The 23,200-nt window shown below is 38.4% G+C and overlaps 2 protein-coding genes across 4 annotated transcripts in view; both read left to right on the top strand.

The window, feature by feature from the left end:
- The window catches only part of LOC131033641 (pentatricopeptide repeat-containing protein At3g53170), a 73,067-nt gene that overhangs the window by 23,943 nt on the left and 25,924 nt on the right, over positions 1-23,200 (top strand). The window lies entirely within an intron of this gene.
- On the top strand, positions 1,779-3,606 carry LOC131873901 (uncharacterized). The gene is made up of 3 exons (XM_059216962.1): positions 1,779-2,221; positions 2,346-2,757; positions 2,868-3,606. Exons 2-3 carry the CDS (start codon positions 2,607-2,609, stop codon positions 3,194-3,196), a joined length of 480 nt encoding a protein of 159 aa, XP_059072945.1. The 5' UTR covers positions 1,779-2,221; positions 2,346-2,606; the 3' UTR covers positions 3,197-3,606.

Genomic DNA, 23,200 nt, shown 5'->3' with positions numbered 1-23,200 from the left:
TCGCCAGGAAAACTTGCCGAGTTTTTGCCAAAAACTCGGCGAGTTTTAACCAAAAACTCACCTGCGTTTCCTTATCAGCCGAAAACGGCTTAAAAATGCTTTCATTTTTTGTTTTCCAATATTGTTTTGGGCTGAGAAGGGGGAAACTCACTTGGAAGGGCTTGCAAGGTGATTTGGAGTGATTATTGAGTGATTCCAAGTGGATTTGAAGGGGATTTGAAGGGAAAATCAGATTCTAGGTAAGTTTTTTAATTTTTTTTTCTATGCTTTTTTAAAACAATTTGTTTATTTTTTGTTGCATTTAGATTGATTACAAATGATTCCTAGGTAGTCTAAATAATTTCTAAGTTATTTACACAAGATTTAACACAAGTTTTGTTGAAAATTCACAATTTTTTTGAAGAATCTAGTTTTCAAAAAAAAATTCAAACCCTACTTTAAAAAAAAAAAACTTCAAATGATGTCTAAATTTATTTAAACTAATGTAGATAGTTTGCTTAGTGCTAAATTGTTTAACTAAAATGTTAATTTTTTTTTTCACTTTGTATGGGTAGGTTAAGTAAGCTTTAATCATGGCAAGGGAGCAATGGCCACTAGATCCATGCCCATTTGGATTTATAGGCACCCGTCCTAGAGGTGCTAGAGATGGGGCATGGAGGTATGCCTATGAGGGACCCGATCTTGAGTCAATTATATGCATAAAGTGTGAGAGAATACTTCATGGAGGCATCAACCGCCTCAAATACTACCTTGCAGGAATAGATAGGCATGATGCTAGAGCATGCCCTGGGACCAGTGAAGAAATTAAAAGACAAATGAATGCCCTACCTGTAGCTGGGGAAGAGAAGAAATTGCAAAGGGAGAGGGCAAAGCTAGCCATGAGATCAACCATAGCTGAATCTCAAGGTGTTTCTATTGACCTTGAAGAGGAAGAAGAAGCACTTGAGGGCATAGTGGGCTCTCGGTGTGGCCCACGTATCCGCAAACCCACCATCAGCTCGCCCATTGCTTCTGCTTCCTCTAGTAGAGTACCTGGCAGTGTTCCACTTCCATCACAACGATCAGGGTCGATAGGTGATTATTTTGTGCCCAGAAACACACCTGGAGCACAACCATCATTAGAGGCTAGTGGATGGAATAAGGAGGTACATGAGAAAACTGACATTGCAGTTGCTGATTTTTGGTACTTCAACAACATTGCATTCAATGTGGCGGAGAATGCTTATTGGCTGAATTTGGTGACTGCTATGACAGTTTTAGGAAAGGGGTACAAGGCCCCTTCTCGTAGGGATTTGAGTGGGAGGTTAGTAAATTACTACATAGTCCACTTGATTTCATTTTTAATTATTTTTTAGATTTCTTGTTTATTAAATCAAAATTGTGTACTAAGACCTAATTTTACTTTGCACTTACAGGTTGCTTACAAATGCAGTTGCTAGGGCAAGAGAAGTGATGGAGGATCAAAAAATTGATTGGGCAAATTATGGCTGCACCATTCTTTCTGATGGGTGGACAGATGGCAAGAACTGCACCATCATCAATTTTTTGGTCGCTTGCAAGGACAATGTAGTGTTCTTGAAATCTGTTGATGCCTCCAACAATGTGAAAAATGCAGAAACATTGGCTGGAATGTTGGAGCATGTCATCATGGAGGTGGGGGTAGAGAATGTGGTGCAAATCATCACAGATAATGCAGCAACATATTTGTCAGCAGGTAGAATCCTTTTGAATTATCACCTTTAGGCATTAGCAATATTCTCATCTGTTGTGGGCTTTGTTTTACTTGGTTGCATATTTCTTAAGAATAAATTCTTCTTTTGCAGGAAGAATCCTCCAAGAGAGGCACCCCACTCTTTTTTGGACACCTTGTGCAGCACATGTCCTTGACCTTCTTTTGGAGGACATAGGAAAACTTGAGTGGGTGACTCCAGTTGTGGAAGATGCAAGGAGGATCACCAAATATATCTACAATCACCCTTGGGTCCTAAATTTGATGAGACAACACACGCAAGGGAAATATTTGGTGAGAGCTGGTGTCACAAGGTTTGCAACGATTTTCTTGACGTTACAAAGCATTCTTGCTGCATTGACTTCTTTGAAACAAATGTTTGTGAGTGGAGAATGGCTTAACTCACCTTATTCAAAGAAGCCCGAAGGAGAGGCTGTCGCATGCATAGTCTTCGACAACCAATTTGCACAAAGGGCTGCAGAGATTGTGAAGGTTGTTACTTCAAAACTTTAATTTTTTCAATTTTAGTTATTCTTGATTCAAGTCTCTCATTACTAATTTGTAACTTCATTATTTAAATTTTGATCTTTTTGTAATTTGTATTTTTCAATTGTAGGTGTCAGAGCCCTTGGTTTGAGTTCTTCGCTTGGTGGATGGGGATAAAACCCCAATGGGATATCTTTATGAGGCCATGGATAGGGCCAAGGAGTCTATCAAAAATTACTACAAGGGGGATAGGCTCAAATTTGATCCCATTTTGGAAATTGTTGATAGGAGATGGAACAATTAGCTCCACCAACCCATTCATGCAGCAGGGTACTTCCTCAACCCTCGTTTTAGGTTCGGGGGTTCTTACTCAGATTCGAATGGAGAAGTCATGGAGGGCCTCAGTACATGCATTGAGAGGATGGTACCTGATGTTGAGGAGAGAGACCTCATTGTGAGTGAGCTCCAAAATTATGAGGGAGGAAGGGGTAAGCTATTCTCTTCAGAGCTGGCTAGGAGAGGAAGAACCACTCAAACCCCAGGTATAACATTTGCCATTTGGATTTTGGGATCTAAAGACTAAAATGATTGATAAATTATGTTTTCTCTTTTCTCTTTGCTTTCTAACTTTTCCATTTTATTTATTTTGCAGATGCTTGGTGGCAAAATTGGGGTGGAAACACCCCACATCTCAAAAAATTTGCCCTCAGAGTCTTATGTCAGCCTTGCAGTTCATCCAATTGTGAGCGCAATTGGAGCTTGTTTGAAGCAATCCACACGAAGAAGAGGAGCAAGTTAGCGCAAAAACGGCTCAATGACCTTGTTTACGTGCAATATAATCTTCGATTGCGCGTAAAGAAGGTAGAGGAACTAGAAGGTGGTCCAATTGACTTGGATGATATAGATCCTTACAGTGATTGGACATCACAGGAGCAACCTCCATTGTTTTCCGACACTGACATCACTGATTTGGAGAGGTAGGGTATGGAGGAGGGGGGTGGATTTGGTTTCAGGCTGGATGACATTGAGGAGGATGAGGATGAGGATGAGGATGAGGATTCATTGCTAGTGCCAGAGGTAGGTGGAGACATAGCTTCATCCAGGATGGAGGATGAGTCTCAATCAACCATACCGAGCGAGGAGGCACAGTCACGCCCAGTCCCACAACAGACTTATACGACTAGACAGTCTAGACCCTCTAGTTCTACCTCTCCCCATGTTTTTGCTAGAGTTGGGAAGAGGAAGTTGTAATTGTAATTTGTAATGATGTATTTACTTTTGTTTTTACAAAAACTATTTAGTAATTTACTATTTTGCTTCAGGCTTCCAGCCATCAGCATTCCTCATGAGGATGCGATTTTGTAGACACTTTGCATTTAAATATATCTAGAATCAGCTTGTTTCTTTTGTGTTATCATTTATTGACTCATTGGATGCATCTTCTCATTAAAAATTGCAAAAAAAATGCATTTTTTACTAAGTTTAAGCGTGTTTTTAAGTTGCCGAGTTTTTCGTCGAGTTTTTCCGAGTTTGTCCTGAGTTTTCGCTGAGTTTTTTTCCCAGGGGCTTGGCGAGTCGAGCCGAGTCGAGTCGCGAGTAGTTCAACTATGATACGGAGAATAGTCATGCCATTTAATAATGATTAATTAATCCTTATCCTTTCTGTTAATTGCCTCCTTATGATAGTCCATAATAATCATAGGTTTATTTTTAATAATCATTGGCTTTTAATTAACTGATTAATCACCGTTCTTAATATTAGTTTAACCGTTGCCATTACCAATCCGATTCGTGCCTCTTTATAGCATAACCTAATCTGTATTAACATAGTTGCTGTCTTCCTTCGATACTTTGAGGATTGGCATTTATTAATTATAACTGGTATTGATCCCTGATTAGTCATCTTCACTTATTGCTGCCCTCAAGATAGTTGGCTGATGTCTCTATGTACGTATGTCTTATGTTGCAAATGGTGGATCGGTACCGCCCTCCTTGGCTGGGATACCCTGGCCCAAGCTATCTTGTTATATACTCCAAAGCAAAAGGGTCACACCTTTTAATTATTTATGATATTATCCCTAAACCAAGTCAATTTTGATTAATTTTGATTATATTACTGAATATTTCTGTCTATTGTGAGTGGACAATCTCTGACACAGCAATTTCTTATATAATTAACTTTATTTATTGTATAGGATGATTGCTATCCTATTATATATTGTTTTTATTGAATAATTGTTCTTCTGAATTTATTTATTATTATATTTGTTTTCTAATTACTTTGTTATTTTGTCAATAATATAATATTGTGTTGGTGTCTTTTTTATGCACATGCAAACACAAAATAAAATACCAAAGTATCTTATTCTCTCTTGAGCAAAGTTTCCCCGAATGCTGAAGATTTCGCCAAAGGATCATTCGAGAAGACTCCAAGGTTCTATATGTAGGGTCTCTACGTGTGGATAAGCTCTTGTGGTATGATGTGATTATGTTGGAATCACAAGGGGACTTACATTCGACTGCCTGCTGGAACTTGAATCCTATCTACTAGCTAGAAGATAAAGAAATATCAAAAGATACAGGGCTAAGAAAGACTACTCTAAGACCTAGAATGCGAGAGGATGGATGAATGACCAGGTGGAGTCCTACTGGGCTGGGTCTCACCATCAGGTTGAACAATCCGACACCAACTTAGTGCGATCTTCTAAGGTAGTTTTGAGGATGTTCAAATCATCACTATCAAACACTGATCACCATTCAAGTTAATGCATGAACAATAGACTCGTAATGATTCGAGATTAAGCTCATTCAATGCCAGTTGATCACGCAGAGCGCCCTTATAGTTAGCAAGAGGCTAGTGGTTTGGACTAGGCGGATTCCACGCAAGTACAGTCAACAATTTTTTCCATTCAATCTAATTATTTACCATCTCATACGAAGATTCAACAAGAGACCATGCATTTTGTAAAGAAACGACACATTTCACCATGAATTAATGAAAATGGAGTTTATTTACAATCGAGGGCAACAATTTCTTGCCTTGTCTTCCTAATCTATTCTAATTGCTATTCTATTCAATATTCTAGTGACTAACCCTTGACTAACTATTAACTATCAACTCACTATTAACCTTTACAAATGAAGAGCCAGAGCCTTATATAGAGAGCTCTTTACAATTTGATGGCTCTGATTTATTTAGAATGAATGGCTAGGATTACAAGATGGAAACCCTAATTAGGGTTTGTTATAAAAAACTTCCTTAGCCAATGAGAAAATTACATTCAAGGAGTGTGGACCAATAGGAAGCAGGGGTAGGTACACCGAAGTTTGTGCTATCCCCGATGAGTCAGGTACATTGAATCTGGACGTGCTGAGGTGGACCAATCTGGTTAGAGGAAAAGTGACTAGGATGCCACCTTGTTTGACGTTTGTGCCTTGGTTGATCTGTTTTCTGTCTCAATTTGATGATGCGATGAATGATGTACCTCTTTGACTTCCATGTGCTTGATGAGGTCTCCTCACTGTCAAGTTTTTTCTTTCTTTGGTAGCACACCTCGCCTTGAAGTGTTGGTAAGGTCATTCTTCTCTATCATCCTGTGGTCTTTATGTGGTAGAATGGAGTCCATGAGGATAGCTTAGAACTCATTGGACACTTCAAATCTCCCAATGCTTTTCTTGAACACTTGAAGTCTTCCTCCATGCATTTGGAGTGTCCTTGATGATGATGGGACTGGAATAGGTCGTCCTTGTCTTGGCCTGATCCTCCTCCATCTGCAAAACAAACCAAAAGATGATTAAGTACACATGATATATTTATCCCGATCATAGCATTTCTTACGTTAAATCCTTACTCAGAAGGCATCAAAATGGAATTCGCTTAGGATCCTCTCTAGGGACAGGCCTTATAAGACTTTTGCTTTGGACCCTTTGGAAGGGTCAGGATCGATTTTTTTGATTTTGCTCAATTAGACCATCTCTTTCAACATTCACAATCCTAGACTTAATCTTCAAACCTCCTCCCATCATGATCTCACAACTAGCCTTTTGCCCAGCTCAAACAAGGTGAAAAATAGAAGTTTCAAAGGATTTCGCTCTAGACCCTTTGGAAGGGTCAGGAGCGATTTTTATGACTAGGTCCAAATTCCATCATTTCTTTACTCCAAATTGCCTCCCAAGACAAGCATACACTAGTCTTCTCTCCACCAAGGCCTAGGAATCCATATCTTAGCCTCCATCATGAGCAAATTAGGTGATTTTGGGAATTTCGCTCTGGACCCTTTGGAAGGGTCAGGAGCGAAATTCATGGTTTGCTTGCTTTCCCTCACTTAGCTCTATCTTTGCTACCTTGTTTTCCTTTGACTCTCACCTTTGGATCCCTCTCACATGAAGACAACACTTGTTTGATCCCAAGAAAGGCTTGAAAGGAGAAATTCGCTCAAAACCATGGCCAGGGACAGGACCTATTTAGAATTTCGCTCTAGACCCTTTGGAAGGGTCAGGAGCGAAATTCATGCTCTAGCTCAAAATCTTCACTTTTGGTGGTCACAAGTTATTCAAATGCATGCCTAGGGACATCTTTAAGTCCAAATCACCTTGGTCAACGTTTGTCTTGACACAAAATTGGAAGAAAAAGGAGATTGTGAGAATTTCGCTCTGGACCCTTTGGAAGGGTCAGGAGCAAAATTCAAGATTTAGGCTTGATTCTTCATTTCGTCAACTCCAATCTACCTCAAAAGGCAAGAATACATCACTCCACTTCTATCCACGCCATAGGAACCAAGGTTTGGACCTCATCTAAAGAGAAAATAGGTGTTTTCAAGAATTTCGCTCTAGACCCTTTGGAAGGGTCAGGAGCGAATTCATGTCTTGGACGAAATCCTTCATCTCCTTCACCTTCAATCACTTCCTAAGGCAAGAACATATCAATTTACCCCCATTATGTCCAGGGAACAAGGCTTTTGGTCAAAACAAGGAAGAAAATAGTGCTTATGGAGAATTTTGCTCTGGACCCTTTGGAAGGGTCAGGAGCGAAATTCTTGTTCTAGGTTGATTTCATACCTCTTCCATTCAATCCTCCTTCAAACTTGATCAAACTCACCTCTCTTCACCACAATCAAGTCGATTTGCCATCCACTTAGCTCAAAATCCTCACTTTTCAATGTCTTAGGCAAAATACTGTCAAATTGAGGATTTCGCTCTGGACCCTTTGGAAGGGTCAGGAGCAAAATTCCTAGTTTGGGTTGATTTTCACTACTCCATCGTCTCAATTCACCTTTCAAAGGTAAGAACACATCAAAGTCTTTCCAACCATGTCTTAGAAGTCCAAAAACTTGGCCATAACAGAAGGGTCCAGAGCGAAATCCCTAGTTTGGGTTGATTTTCACTACTCGCCTCAATTCACCTTTCAAAGGTAAGAACACATCAAAGTCTTTCCAACCATGTCTTAGAAGTCCAAAAACTTGGCCATAACAAGTAGGAACATAGAGGCAATGAGAATTTCGCTCTGGACCCTTTGGAAGGGTCAGGAGCGAAATTCACCCTTAGGCTCAAATCTTGACTTCATCTCCCACATTTCTTCATCCAAACAAGTGAATTGCCTTCAATAATACCTGGGACATGGATTGGTTCATAGTTTTGGGCAAGGTAGAGTGTCTTATAGAAGAATTCGCTCTGGACCCTTTGGAAGGGTCAGGAGCGAAATTCCTCTTCTAGGCTCAAATTGACTTCTCTTCCACTTGGCTTTGCCTTAGACTCAACCTTTGATCCCTTTCCTTGCCATGTATGTCCATTGTTTGATGTCCTTAGTGAAGAAATAGGTCTTTTGGGGAATTGCTTTGGACCCTTTGGAAGGGTCAGGAGCGAAATTTGTCTTTAGTCTCTCTGTCAGGATACATCTGGAATATAACATTTAAGTATAAGTGACTTATACTTTAAGTTATATTCCATATATATTGTCAGGATGTTTGAGAGTGGTTTCGGACCTCCAGGAGTTATAATGCAAAATCTAGTTTTTGGAGGATTCTTCAATTTTCTAGACTTAGTCAAATTTCAGGATCAGGATGACATTCCAGACTTAGCCAAATTTTAGGACATTTGAGGATCAGGATGACATTCTAGACTCTTTAAGGAGAATTCGCTCTGTCCTTGATGTAAGGGATGGGACCTAGGAGGACATTATGCATTCAACCAAGGTTTGATTTAGCAACTTGAAGTGTGACCAAATAGTACACAAAAAACACCCTAGGAATGATCTAAATAACCCCTAATCACTGAATTGACCTGACCTCTTGAGGAGATCCACCTGACTCAATCCCTTTTACTTAAGCAGAGCCTGCTATCCTAATGATCTCTTTGACAACTCTCCAATGCAAAGGCTAAAAGCCAAGACCAGACAACCAAGCAAAGAAAACTAACCCTAGAAAGCAAAAAGTAGGGGTCCCATTTGCAATGGGGTGATGTGTGAATACATCACAACATATTGTAAAATTTATATTATTATTTGATAAATATGAAATTAATATTAATATTAAATAAATATAAATTATATATTAAATCTTGTTTATTATTATTATTATTAAGATTTTATTTAGTTCATTTCATTCATTTATTTGGTTTTATATATATATATTTTTATATTCTAATTTTATTATTATTTATTTTTAGAGTGGGCATTTATCATATTTTGATTGTTTAGATGGGGACATCACACCCCGTGTGCAAGTACGGATAGGAGGAAAAAATAGGAGAGGACTCGCCTAAGCCTGCTAGTAAGGAATAGAAGGGAGCACGAAAAGGAATTTCCTAGTCTGTTAGTGGGATAAGAAAGAACAGTCGGAGCAGTAACATGTATGTATAAGCATGCATTTTCTGAATTAGCATTAAAATAAATATATAAGCTAGTATGATATACATATTTAAATTCTGATCTGTGCATCAATGAATATAAATTAAAGGGTGATGTTCTTAATCAAATCAATGATAGTTAATATCATATTAAGTTAAGAGGGTAAATTTTATCTATTTATTCAAACAACATTAAAATAACAATAGTGTTAGACATAACATATAAATATATGTATCTGCACATAATCTCAGGAATACATAATACAATCAGATTCAGGTTACACAAATTATGTTAATACTGTAAATTCTTATAATATAAGGAATAACAAACTAATTATGATGGAATAGTGGCAATGAATGGTTAATACTGATACAAGGATACTAACAAAAAATGTTGATGATAACACAATACAAGATACTAATGTAATATAATGAGGTAATTATATCAGATATAATGGATTATCATAATGTAATGAATTGAATAAATATAATAAATGATTCATTGCGAATGAGGGGCTCTCTTAAGTACGCCACTCTATAGTGGATGCCTAACACCTGCCACATGGAGCCAAGAGGGGTGAAGCATCTGCTCTTGGGCTTAAGAGAGAAGGTGGTTGTGATGAGGGGGAACGGTGATAGAACACCTCGCTGAGTATGCCACTCCATGATGGATGCCTAACACCTGCCACATGGAGCCAAGGGGGATATGGTATTCCACCCTTGGGCCTAGGAGGGATGGTTTCTTGGACATCCTATCCAACTAATGGACTGAAGGAATTGATTAACCGATTTACAAACTGACTTTATATAATAATTTAACCTCATTTAGGAAATATAATAATCTGATTTTATCCAACAATTATAATTCTAACAACAATTAATATAGCAGATTTGATATTATTTAATATAATTCATATTTCAGTTTTAAGTATTATTTCATATATGTTCTCTAATTTTGTTGCAAGAAAAGAGTATACAAAGGTATGCCTATAAAACTCAATCACCTATTTATAGATTTGGCCAAATTTAGGTTAATTTAAAGTATAATTAATTAGGGGACATTACACTCCCCCTGAGTTGAAATTGCATATAAGTGATGGAGTGAAATTACTTCTAGCTTCTGCCTTAAAAATTCAAATGCAATCTGTTCTTTAGAGGACACATATTCCAACTTAACTTGCTGATTAGTAACTTGCTCTCTCAAAAAATGATATTTAATAGGAATATGCTTAGTCCTAGAGTGCATAACTGGATTTTTTGAAATATTAATAACACTCGTATTATCACAAAAGATGGAACTGGGGTGATCATACTCAACCTTTATGTCTTGTAATGTTTGCTTCATCCAAAGTACTTGAGTGCAACAAGATACAACTGCAATGTACTCTGCTTCAGCTGTAGACAATGAAATAGAAGCCTGTTTCTTACTAAGCCATTAAACAAGATAGCTACCAAGAAAGAAAGCACCGCCACTTGTGCTCTTTCTATCATCAACTGAACCTCCCCAATCTACATCAGTATAGACTATTAGTGTAAAGTCTTTACCTCTAGGATACCATAAACCAAAATCCATAGTACCCTTAAGATATTTGAAGATCCTTATTACAGCTTGAACATGAGTATCCTTTGGTGTTGTCTGAAATCTGGCAACATAACCAACAACCTGCATAATGTCAGGTCTAGTAGTTGTAACATATAGCAAACTGCCTACTATAGACCTATAATAAGTTTGGTTCACATTAGGAGACTCATCATCTTTATTAAGCTTGCATCTTGTTACCAGAGGTGTACTTATAGGATTGCAATCTTCCATCCTGAACCTCTTTAACATCTCTTTAGTGTACTTGGTTTGAGAGATAAAAATACCATTTTCAGATTGAAGAATTTGTAGCCCAAGAAAGGAGGACAGCTCACCCAAAATTGACATTTCAAATTCCTTCTTCATGTGAGCAGCAAAAACTTTGCACATATGTACACAATTTCTTCCAAAAATCAGATCATCAACATAAACCACTACAACCAAAATGTGCTTACCTTCTTCTTTCACATAAAGGTTGCTGTCTGCCATTCCTCTTTTGAATCCTTGTTGCTATAGATATTTATCTAATCTATCATACCAAGCACGTGGGGCTTGCTTAAGGCCATAAAGCGCCTTTTTCAGCGTACACACATAGTCATGTTTCTTTGAGAAAACAAATCCACCAGGTTGTTCTATATACACTTCAGTCAGATTTCCATTAAGAAAAGCAGATTTGACATCCATTTGAAAAATCTTAAAACCTTTGAAAGAAGCAAAAGCAACAATCTAATTGCTTCAAGATATGGAACTGGAGCAAAGGTTTCGTCAAAATCTATACCTTCCACCCAAGCATATCCTTTGCAAACTAACTTTGCTTTGTTCCTTACCACTTGGCCTTCTTCATTTAATTTGTTTCTAAAGACCCATTTTGTGCCCATCACGTTCTTATCCTTGGGTCTAGGTACAAGCTCCCATGTTTCACTTTTTTGTATTTGGTCAAGCTCTTCTTTCATGGCTGCTATCCAATGCTTATCTTCAACTGCTTCTTCAAAGCACTTAGGTTCAAACATGGATAGCAAAGAAATATCCTCATCTTCAAAATAATTTACATTTCTTCTAGTTGCTCTAGTTCTATTCTTAGGCAGAAAATGATCAATAGGATGATTCTTTTGTACAAACTTAGGAGTCTTAAATGTAGTCTTACCATGATCAATATTTGATTCATTTTTAGAAAGAGTACCTGCTATTTCAAGTTGAATACTTGAAGAAGTGTTTGTTACCACCAGTTGAACATTTTTAGGAGTATTCTTTGCATTACAACTTGCTGTCCCAGCTTGTACATGAGAGGAAGAAGGTTGAACAACACCTTCTATTTCATCTTTTTGAGCACTGCTTTCACCATTTTCATGCTTGTCACAAGTGTTAGTAATCTCATGAATTTTTACATTAACACTTTCTACAATTTTACGTAACCTTTTATTCAAGCATTTATAAGCCTTACTTTTAGAAGAATAGCCCAAAAAGATACCTTCATCAGCCCTAGGATCAAACTTACCCAGGTTGTCTTCTTCTCTTTTGATATAACAGGGACTACCAAAAACTCTAAAATACTTAATTGTAGCTAGTTAACCTTTCCGAAGCTCATATGGTGTTTTATTAAGCTTTGCTCTTAACATTCCTTTGTTCAGAGTATAAACAGTAGTATGAACTGCCTCTCTCCAAAAAATATCACTCACCTTTGACTCATTCATCATACTTCGAGCCATTTTTTGGACTGATCTGTTTTTTCTTTCAACAACACCATTTTGTTGAGGTGTTCTAGGTGTTGAATATTGTCTTCTAATACCATTTTTCTCATAAAAATTGATAAACTCGTTAGAAGTAAATTCACCTCCATTGTCAGAGCGTAAACATTTTAATTTTCAGTCCTATTTCATTTTCAACTAGAGCTTTGAAAGTTTTGGACTTTTCTAATGTTTCTGATTTTTCTTTTAAAAAGGTTATCCAAGTCATGCGTGAATAGTCATCTATCAAAAGCATGAAATATTTCTCACCTTGCACACTTGCAGTCCTTGTAGGACCACACAAATCATTGTGTACCAGCTCAAGAGGTCTAGTGCTAGACAATTCCTTTGATTTGAAACTAAATTGTAGTTTGTTTGCCTATCTGACAATCTTTACACACAACATCTGAAGGCTTGGCGAATTGTGGCATGTCTTGAACAATTTCTTTCTTGCTGATTTAGATTAGATTTTCAAAGTTCATGTGCCCAAATCTTCTATGCCATAACCAAGCTTCTCAAACAACACTTCTCAGTTCTCACCATTAGTATCATCAAAAATATACAGATTGTTTGCAGCTCTACTTGCATCAGCAACATGTTTTCCATTTTTACTAATAACACAACAATCTGAATTGAAAATCAAGTTATGTCCTTGATCACACAACTGGCTAACACTCAATAGATTGTGTTTCAGCCCTTTAACATACAAAACATTTTCAACTTTGGTTTCACCATTATTTAACACAAGCGTGCCTTTACCTGCAACTCTTGCAGAAGAATTCCCATCAAATCTAATCTTACCTTCATTCATCCTTCTAAGAGTTAGAAATTTATTTTTATCTCCAGTCATATGTCTGGAGCAACCGCTGTCAACACACTAGATGTCCTTTTCATTTTGTGCAAGAAACGCTGTTTGCACAATCGAGGACATTTCCGTACTTTGCTTCTCCCACACTTTAGTGCTCTCTTTTGTGTTTCCCTTTGCATCATCCTTCTTAGAGAAATCTGCCATGCCACTGTTACACACTTTTGCAGAATAACCAAAGTTATTGCATTTATAACAAATGATATTGTAATTTCTCAGGGGCGCAAATGGATTCCTATTTACAAAATCAAAATTTCTGCTAGCAAAAGCTCTACAATTTATGGCTTTGTGACCAAAATAATTGCATGTAAAACAATATCCATAAAAGTAAGAGTTGTTTGACCTGAACATATGAGTTTGTCCATCAAAAGAGAACCTTTTGAAAGCTCTATTTCTGTTTTTAGAGAATGAATTCCTTGTTTTATCAGCCTTGAACTTCTACTGTTAATTTTCAGAAAATTTTGAGCATTGACCTTCTTCATGGCCAACTCCACACTTGTCATAAGACTGTTTTTGAGAGCTAAGCAGACTATCCAAAGTTATAGTACTTTTCTAATCACACTTTTCATGATTCAACAACTGTGAAGATTTATATACTTTTCTCAAGGACACGACTTCAGCTTCAAGCTTCTCACTGTTTTGTTCTTTGTTCTTGAGTTGACTTTTGATTTCTTCCTCAACTTTCTTTGATTCTTCAATTTGGAGCTTCAAATCAGCTAATTGCTTTTCTGCAACTTCTAAAGTTTGAGATTTTTCAGATTTTTCATTATTCACTTCTTGTAACAACAACTTTAAATTCTGACTTTTCTTTCTCAGCTTCCTAATCTCATTTAGAGCACTAATAAGTTCTTGCTCAAGATCAACTTCAATGTCTTCCTCATCAAAAAAATCTTCTTCTTGTTGATTTTCAATGAGGGTGTCTTCTAGAGCCATGAATAGGATTTCGTCATTCAAGGACTGTTCTCCACTTCCATCTGATGAACTACTTGCCTCTTTAGAATAGAAGCTTTTTTTGGAATTACGAGACCTCTTTCCTTTCCTCATAAACTTCTTATTGTTATATTTAGGTTCCCTCTCACAGCTGCTATCCTCTTCTTCTCATACAAACATTTTGATGCAAAGTGTCCTATCTTTCCATAGTTGAAACATTTTAAGGGCAGCTTGCCCTTATATTTACCAGAACCTCTCTTTAATTTTCTAACAAAGTGGGCTTCTTCACAATCAAATTCTTCTTCTAAACTTTCACTAGATTACATGTCCCATTTCTTTGCTCTTCTTCGAAGCTTTGAAGGTAGTTTCTTTCTTTGAAAAGGTTTCAACGTTCTTTCTCATTTCATAAGTGGTCAGAATACCATGCAACTTGTCAAGTTCAGCCATCTCTTCAATAGCTGAAACTTTAGCATCAAATCTCAGAGCCAATAAACATAAAATTTTTGGAACAACAATTTTATCCTCATTTTTTTCTCCTAAGCCTTTAAGAGAATTCACAACTTCATCAACTCTCAAAGAGTAAGAAGCAATACTTTCTTCTTCCCTCATTTTAAGACTTTCAAACATCATCTTGTGTGTTTACAACTTTGCAGTTTAGCATTTTTAACTTTCTTATCTCCTTCATAAGCAATCTGAAGTTTTTCCCATATAGCTTGAGCTGTATCGTAGTGCATAAGTTTTACAAACTCTGACTTAGATAAACCACATGGTATTGCATTCATGGCTTTTGTATTGTTTTCAAAAGCCTTCTTCCCATCAGCATCCATTGGAGGTGTAGTATAACTATTTACAACACTCATCTAAACATCAAATCCCACTCATATAGCACTTACAAGCCCAATCACTTCCAAAATTATGATCGATTTAGAGGAGTCACACTTATCAAGAGAGTATCGGATACTATTGCTCCCAAGGTTACCGACCTGATGGCGAACGCTACTCTATTCACCAAGGCAGTCACAAACAAGCTACACACTAGTCATGAGAAGTTGAAGGAGGCACATATGCAAAAGATAATAGAGAATCAACAACTTCTTAGGAGAATTGAGATACTAGAAGCAAGAGCAGTCCCTATGACTCAGATACCTGCCATTCAAGCGCCTGATTTCTCAGATAGAGAATCTTTGGTGGTAGAGGTTAAAGAGCTGAAAGATGATTTGGAGAAAGAGAAGACATCCAAAAAGCAATTCACAGTGGATGTAGTGACTAGTCTAGTCAGTCATAGATTGTCAAGGATTAGTTAGAAGATAGATGATGCATACAAGGGATATTGAGACCTTGTCAATGGAAAATTAAAGTTTGAACTAGATGTGCAAAGTTTTGATCTTCTTAAGGAACAGTGGCTCAACAAAACCCAAATTTTGGCTGACATGAACAAAAGGTCAAAGCATGATAAGGATAAGCCATTAGAGTTGAAGGAAACTTTTGACAGTATCAAGATCCTTGAGGAGGTGGTGTTGGCTTCCATGAAGTTGAAGGTGCAATTGGAGCAAAAGCTAAAAATAATTGAGCAAATGGAATGCAAGGTGTTGCCAAATATGAAGGATGATCAAGGAGGTCCAAAGTCTTTGGACCAATGAAAGTCAGAGGTGAGTTCACTGTTGGTAAGAGCAGTAACCATGATGTTTGAAGATAAAGAATTGAAAATGGAAAAGTTGAATCGGCTGCTAGATGAACTCTATGCTTTTGAGGTCATTTGTGATAACTGTCAGAAGGATCCGAGAACAGTCCATATCACATATATCTGTTAGACACAATGTGCCACTGAGAGGGGGGTGAATCAGTAGTTTACAAACTTTTCCCTTTATCTATCCTATGTGTGTATATCGGTTATTAGAGCTAACAGAAAGCAGACTTACCGGTTAGATGGGAGACCATCTCAAATGCAATCACATGAAAGGGACATCACATAACACCAACATATACGAGGAAAACCCAAGATGGGAAAAACCTCGGTGAGAAATGCTGCTGGAGGCTACTGCTCCAATCCAACCTCACAATGAATCTCTGATTACAATGTTTAAGGCACCAATCCAAGGAGCACCAACCCCTGCATCGAGCTCCAACTCAGTGATCTTGAATAAACATAATTAGTTATACAAGTTATAGCCTTGTTACAAAAGAAGCTTTGTAACTCTTATGCAACTCTCTACCGGTTCTTTTCTCTCCAATTCTCTGCCGGTTCTCTTCTCATCTCTCAGCTGCAACACAATCTCCTGAAGCAACTTACTCTCTGCTGCACCCTTGTCGGTTCAACCTCTTCTCCTTCTCTGCCGATTCTGCTCTCTGCCGGTTCTCTCTTCTTTCTGCTCCACTGCTGCTCTCCACCACCGGTCTTGATAACTTAATCAGATGTCTACCATTTGATTCCTGCCGGTTCTCTCTTGCCTTCTCTGCAGTCTTCTGCAACTCTTCTTTGCCGGTATGGTCACCACCAGTTTACTCCTTTGTCAGACTCAATGGCTGACTACCGGTAGCCTCGCTGATGCTGGTTGAACTCTTCAGCCTTGTTCTTTCTCACACTCAATCTCTTCTTCTCCTTTCCCTCTTGTTGAGCACTTGACTGAATTCACTTCTTCAATAGCAACACCCTCTCAATCAGCCGCAACCTTCATAGATTTTGGCTTGCATATTTATAAATTGGTTTTCCCCCCAAAAAACAATTCAAACTTCAGGCCGTTAGGGTTTCTTCACTGACCTCGAGGAGAACCAAATCCAATCAAATCTCATCAGATCTGATCTCCTTGATTGATGAACTTCAACTCATCAATCAATGCCGCCATTGTCGTGCCTTCCAGAACACGTCTTCCTCATTTAGCAATCTACTTTTTAACCTGTCAGCTGATTTCTTGGTCGATCGCCAAGAATGGTTTCGCGGTTTCCTTCACCTACCTCGATATGCTCAAATAGTCTGTTCTGGATCTCTGTTGTCCGTTTGACCTCAAGCCGCAAACCTTTACTATGCATCCTATGAATCACGTAGTCGACATAAATGTCGACCTGTCGCCAACTACCTCACCAACACATCACACCGACTTGTGCATGCTTGCCACTTCACCTCCACGTGGCCCCTTTGTCGGCATCCACCTTTGCTAGGTCGGTTATGTTGGTCCAGACAAGATCACCGACCAACCACTCACTCGGGTTATCTACCGGTTCACAAAATTTGCCGGTTATACCCTAACCGGTCTGCCATCACCTTGCACTTGGCTTTTCTTCCGGTGGAGCACCTTTGCCGGTTGCCAAACATATCATTCCACCATATGCTCATCTTCGTCAAGAAGGAGCACATCACTTAGCCTTTTTGCTCTCTTACCGGTTCTCATACTTACCGGTAGGCACCCTTGATGACACCATGTCATCAACTTCAACTGTTTCCATCTGAGGGATCTGCATACCGGTTGCACTCTCTATCTGCAACTGCTTAGCCTTGCCTTCTTCATCATCAGCCCAGACCATATCTCAACCAGTTTGTCAAAGTGACAAACCCATCACTTCTTTACTCTTCCTTTTTTGTCCCAGTAGCACAACATGCCAACCCTTTCTGATCCAGTGCACATCTCTGATTTCTTGCACCTGAGGCACCCTTTTGTTTCACTGGTAGATCTGGTATGAGCCTTCAATCACCTGCCTTTTACTCTTCCCTCTTTATCTCGGAGGACTATGATGCATTCCATGCATAATAGGAGATAAGCTCCACTTATTGGTGGGAGTGGATCCTTGTCATCTGCATCCTGCAATGCACCAAAGTGGCTTCACTATTTGAGCAGCACATCTTCAAACAGGCACATGTGATCCGGTTGGGGCACATTCACTGTCAGACATCTCTTCAAATGGTGACTGCACCTTTATCTGGTGGGAGTCTGTTGATTGACATTCACGCAGCATGTTGGTGGCTTGCACATACTTTACCTCCGGTGTTGATGTGATTTAGATAACATTCCCCCTCTTCATCACAATCAACTGACCAACATCTAGCTCTCATACATATGTCATCATTTACCGGTTGTTATATCATACCGGGCTCCTGTCCATATCTTCAACACAAGTCTAACACTAACTTGTGTACCGATGACTCCAATGGCCTTCTTTCCCTTACCGGTGACCTGCCAAGCTAGGTGACATCAAAGACATCACATCCGGTATGCATCAATGACAGTGTTGCACATACATCTCTTATACCGGTAGCCATCCTATACCGGTCGACATCAATGACAACACAATGCCAACAATATCTTGACAAGCTGAAGAGGATGATGGACTACTCATGGACGGATGATGCTACATTTGCCAAGAGGGATGATAGATATGGAGAAAATTGACTTTAAAGTTTAAACCCACAAGTCAACATGCTTTTTTGAGGAGTAGCCATCACTCTCTTTCAAGGAGTGGAATTTCAAAATTTTGTAACTGAATGTAGAATATTCTTCCTCTTCGACTTCTTCTCTATTTACATCCTAATTCTTAGGATGATGGTCATTTATGATCTTTAATGTATGAATGACACATGTACAATGGGCTTGAAGCTTGTTTTGTTCCCTTGTTTCTATAAAAGGGAAATAAGAGCCATTGTACTTCTTCTTCGACATAGTTTTGAAATTTTGACCTCTTCAAGAACTTGGAGTAGTGTTGTATTAGGACCTAATAGTAGAGATAGACTGATCATTCTGCTACTATAAAGCATATTTCATATCTGATAATGAAAATGGAGTTAATGAAAATGGAGTTGAAGACTATTCTTTAAAGGGTTCTAGGAAACTTCGCTGGAAAACACCAACAAGGCTCATAAAAGTGTTGACCCACTAATATTAATCACTTGAGATACTACTTCCAAGCCACGAATTCAAATATTAATCACAAAAATATTGTTTCACCCACCCAAGTTGCCCCCCAATAAGGAATTCATGACGATTCTTCCACAAATAATTCGAGCCCTTATCTTTAGGAAACTAAAATATGAATCGGCCTCCACAATAATAATAATTGCAAAATAAACCAACCACGACCAATAATGATTATTCGAACAACAAAATATATGAAGAAAATTGGGCAATATAATCTTTTCACCTTTGATAGCCAGAAATATTAAACATTCAAAAAACAATAATTTTATTTCTCAAATAAGCAATAGAAACAAATATCATTATTTCTCAATCTCTTACAAATTTGTCTCCAATAGGGACTTCACAAATTTGCCCAGATGTAGGCTTCGTCATGAATCCACCTGTTGTAACCTAATCACACATCACCCCATTCCAAAAGGGGACCCCGTACATTTTTTGTTCACTTGGTCTTTTGGTTACGAGTTTTTGGGTAGTCTGGCAGCAATTTCCTCGATCTCCTCAAGTGCCCAATTGTTTTGGTGAAATTTGGCTGTCTGGAAGCATGTATTGTCTATTTTAGGGGTTTTTATCCTTTAGACTTAGAAATGAAGTCAACAATCTAGGGCATAGTGAAATTTGAGCTAAGCGTTGAAAAGAGAATCCTTCAAGGAAGCTACCAGTGAATTTTGAGCGTTTTTTCAGGACTTATTATTTTTAGTAAGTTCCACTGCTGTTCAGATTGGCCTAATTTTTCGTTTAAACAAACTTACTATTTTTAGCAGTGTCTATTTTTAGTTTCACTATGTCCCGGTTTGCCCTAATTTTGTGTTTGGAAGAACTTACTATTTTTAGTAAGTCTATTTTTGGAAAGTCTATCCTTGGCAACTGGCAAAGCACTGATTGTAGAATGTTCCTGAATATCTAGTTCTAAATCCAGAAAAGTAGAAGAGCGAGCGGGAGATCAAATTTTGACTGTCTGGAAATCTTCTTGAAAAGGACAGAGCAGGAAGAAATCTATTCGTGGGTGCATTTCCCAAGAAGAGGAATTTTCCTCTTTTCCCAAAATCTTCCTCTACCTCCAAAATGCACCCAAGATAGCTTGGTGGGCGCAATTCCCTAGACAAGGAGGAATTTTCGAAAATTTCTAAAATCCTTGACCAGGCCTCTAGAGCGCTCAGACAGCTTCCTTGGGCACATTTCCTAAGGAGAGGAGGATTATTCCATTTTTTCAAAATTCCTCCTCACCCAAAGTGCACCCAGACTCCCTCCTTGGGTTCAAATCTCAAGGCAGGGAGGATTATTCCTTGAGAAAGAAATTCCTCCTTCAGGCCCAAAATGCGCCCATGCATGCTTGGGGTCTTGGAAATCATGAAAATGGTTAAGTATGAAGAATTCTTCCTTCACATTAGGAATGCGCCTAGGTTTGCATGAGACCATGGAAATGTCCTTCAAATCCCCCAAATGTGCCCAAGCACTCTCATGGCATGGAAAGGATGAGATTCCACTAATTTAAGAAGATTCCTTTCCTAGGCCCCAAATGCTCCCACCTCCAGGAAGGAAAGAAAAGATCATGGAATTTTTCTAAGGCAAGAAAATCCTTTAGGATATCTCATATGCGCCCAGGATAGAAGGAAAACGTGTGGAAGGAAAGTTTGAAGCATGCAAAATGGAATATTCTTTATTAATGACGCACAACTCAAGACATAATGGATGTTCCTATTTTTGAAGTTGAGTATGATGAACGAGGTCCACCAGAATGACAAGTCATCTCCTCCTCTTTAAGGAAACATGAAGTTTGTTAGGAATGGAATTAATGCAGTTGCTAAAATTGTCTTAGTGCCAACTTAGCAACTTGGTGGATGAATTTCGTTTTTAAACAAGGCTTAAGATTTCATTCTTCACAACACGTTTATTGGGAATTCAAGCAAGAGCAAGACGTGAAGAACAGCCAGGGTGTGGTTTTTCATCATCCAGAAGTTCTTATCTTTCGAGGTTTTATTTATTCCAAGTTTGGAATATGCCGCATGGAATTCTTCTGCGGGTGGATTTAAGATTTTCTTAGCATGAATTTAATGTTAATTATTTTATTTTGCAGGGATGTGTTGTGACGTTTTCACACATCGCTCCATTGCAAATGGGGACCCATGTTTTTTGCTCATTTTTGCTCGTTTTCGCTTTGCTTTTTTTTTAGGGTTTTGTTAGTTTGTTAGTTGTCTGGATTTAGGGTCAAGCCTTAGGGTTTTAATTACTGTCTTTTCGGACCAAAATCCAGTCGGTTTTGAGAGCTTTTTGAATTTCCTTTTCTAGAATGCAAATTTTGAATGCAATGAATTCGCCAGAATGGTCTAATTTTCAATTGGAATGTTGATGCAGAGCCTAAATTTGTCTAAGTATTGAAGATGAAATGTGAATTTTTGTCCAATTGAATATTTTTGACCAAATTTTGACATTTTTGATTTTTGATCCTAGGCATTTCAAATGATTTGTTTTCGCCTTGTGAAGTGTTAAAATGTGTAAAATCATGTTATTTTGGCCTGTAGGAGCAAAATCGCTCCTGTCCCTCAGTGAAGGACGGGAGCTCGTTTTCAAATATTTTACTATTCATGTAGGGTCAAGATGAATTACGAATTGGAAGTGATGGAGAAAGGCGAGATCTTTCCATTGAATATAAATTGAAGATTTTCATGAGCACAGAAATGCCTCCAGGGGAAAAATCGCTCCTGTCCCTCAGTGAAGGACCGGAGCTACAAATCCAATTTTGCTTTGTCCTTGCAAGATTTTAACGTCTTGACGATGTGAAAAGGTCCAAAGAGGTGCATTTTATCAAATGAATATAACTTGAAGCGCTGTCGGGGAGATCAATAGGGTGGCAAGTCCGGCTTGAGTGAGGTCCTGATCCTGAAATTTGGCTAAGTCTGGAATGTCCTGACCCTGAAATTTGACTAAGTCTGGAAACTGAAAAAACCTCCAAAAACTAGATTTTGCAATATAACTCCTGGAGGTCTGAAACCATTCTCAAACATCTTGAAAGTATATATGGAATATAACTTAAAGTATAAGAAAGAAGAAACATAGAAGGAAATGTCACTTATACTTAAATTATCCTGATAGAGAGTGCGAAAAGTCAAATTTCGCTCGTGTCCTTCTCCAAGGGTCCAGAGCGAAAAGCGCTCCTGTCCCTCTCCAAGGGACCAAGGCGAGTCGCTCGTGTCCCTCACCAAGGGACCAGAGCGAAAATGCTTAGTTGAGCCATTCCTGACCTTGTTTGGACGAATCGAGACATCAAAGGCAAGGAAAGAGGCGAAATGAACGCGTTTAAGACAAATTGAAGATTACCAAATGCCAACAAGGGACCAAAATGCCTAGGTTCGCTCTTGTCCCTCAGGGAGGGACCAGAGCGATTTGCATAGGATCCTTCATTTTCCTTCAAATGCATGTCAAGGCAAGTTTACACAAGATCAAGGACGTCCTTTAAGAGGCAATGAACGAGGAACCAAAGTTGAAAGATGACGCATTTCGGCTAGAGCTTCAAGATCGCTCCTGTCCCTCTCCAAGGGACAAGGGCGATGATCCTTCCAGACATCCATACGCCTTGTGGAAGCCAAGTAAGACAAGCATGGAATGAAGAAATAACACTAATGTTCGCCTTATGAGGAAAATTGGAGATCGAAGATGCAAAATCAAAGAGAAAGCATGAAGTTCGCTCCTGTCCCTCTCCAAGGGACCAGGGCGATATCACCACAAAAGGACATTCAATCGCAAGGATAAATCAATCAAGTTCGAAGATCCCAAGGAAAATGGCAAATTCAACGTAGAAATGAAGACCTTGGGCGTAAAAAATGCAAGGATCATGACCAAGGTAATGGATCGCTCCTGTCCCTCAACCAGGGACTAGGGCGATAAGGTTTGCATTTTTCATCTTTAAAATTTTGGCGCTCAAACACATTTTTGAATTTATTTAAATGCTAGGAAAATCGATATTTAATTAATGGCATTTAAATTTAGCGCTTGGTATTAATTGATTATTTTTGCCTTGTAAGAAAATCGAATTTATTAATTAAAAATGAAGGCATTTAATAATTAATTATTAATTCATTAAAAAAATTAAATAGAGCGCTTGGTATTTATTTGTTTTATGGAGGTCGGCCCTTGTTATTCATT

This window comes from Cryptomeria japonica, chromosome 3 (genome assembly GCF_030272615.1).
Source record: "Cryptomeria japonica chromosome 3, Sugi_1.0, whole genome shotgun sequence".
Lineage (NCBI taxonomy): Eukaryota > Viridiplantae > Streptophyta > Pinopsida > Cupressales > Cupressaceae > Cryptomeria > Cryptomeria japonica.
The sequence above is the reverse complement of the archived record's forward strand: the minus strand, read 5'-3'. Positions and strand labels throughout refer to the sequence as shown.

Excerpts from the sequence above, each read along its gene's own strand:
- LOC131873901 (XM_059216962.1), top strand. The coding sequence starts at position 2,607 with ATGGAGGGCCTCAGTACATGCATTGAGAGGATGGTACCTGATGTTGAG. Across the intron at positions 2,758-2,867 it reads AAGAACCACTCAAACCCCAG|ATGCTTGGTGGCAAAATTGG; the intron begins GTATAACATTTG and ends TTTATTTTGCAG.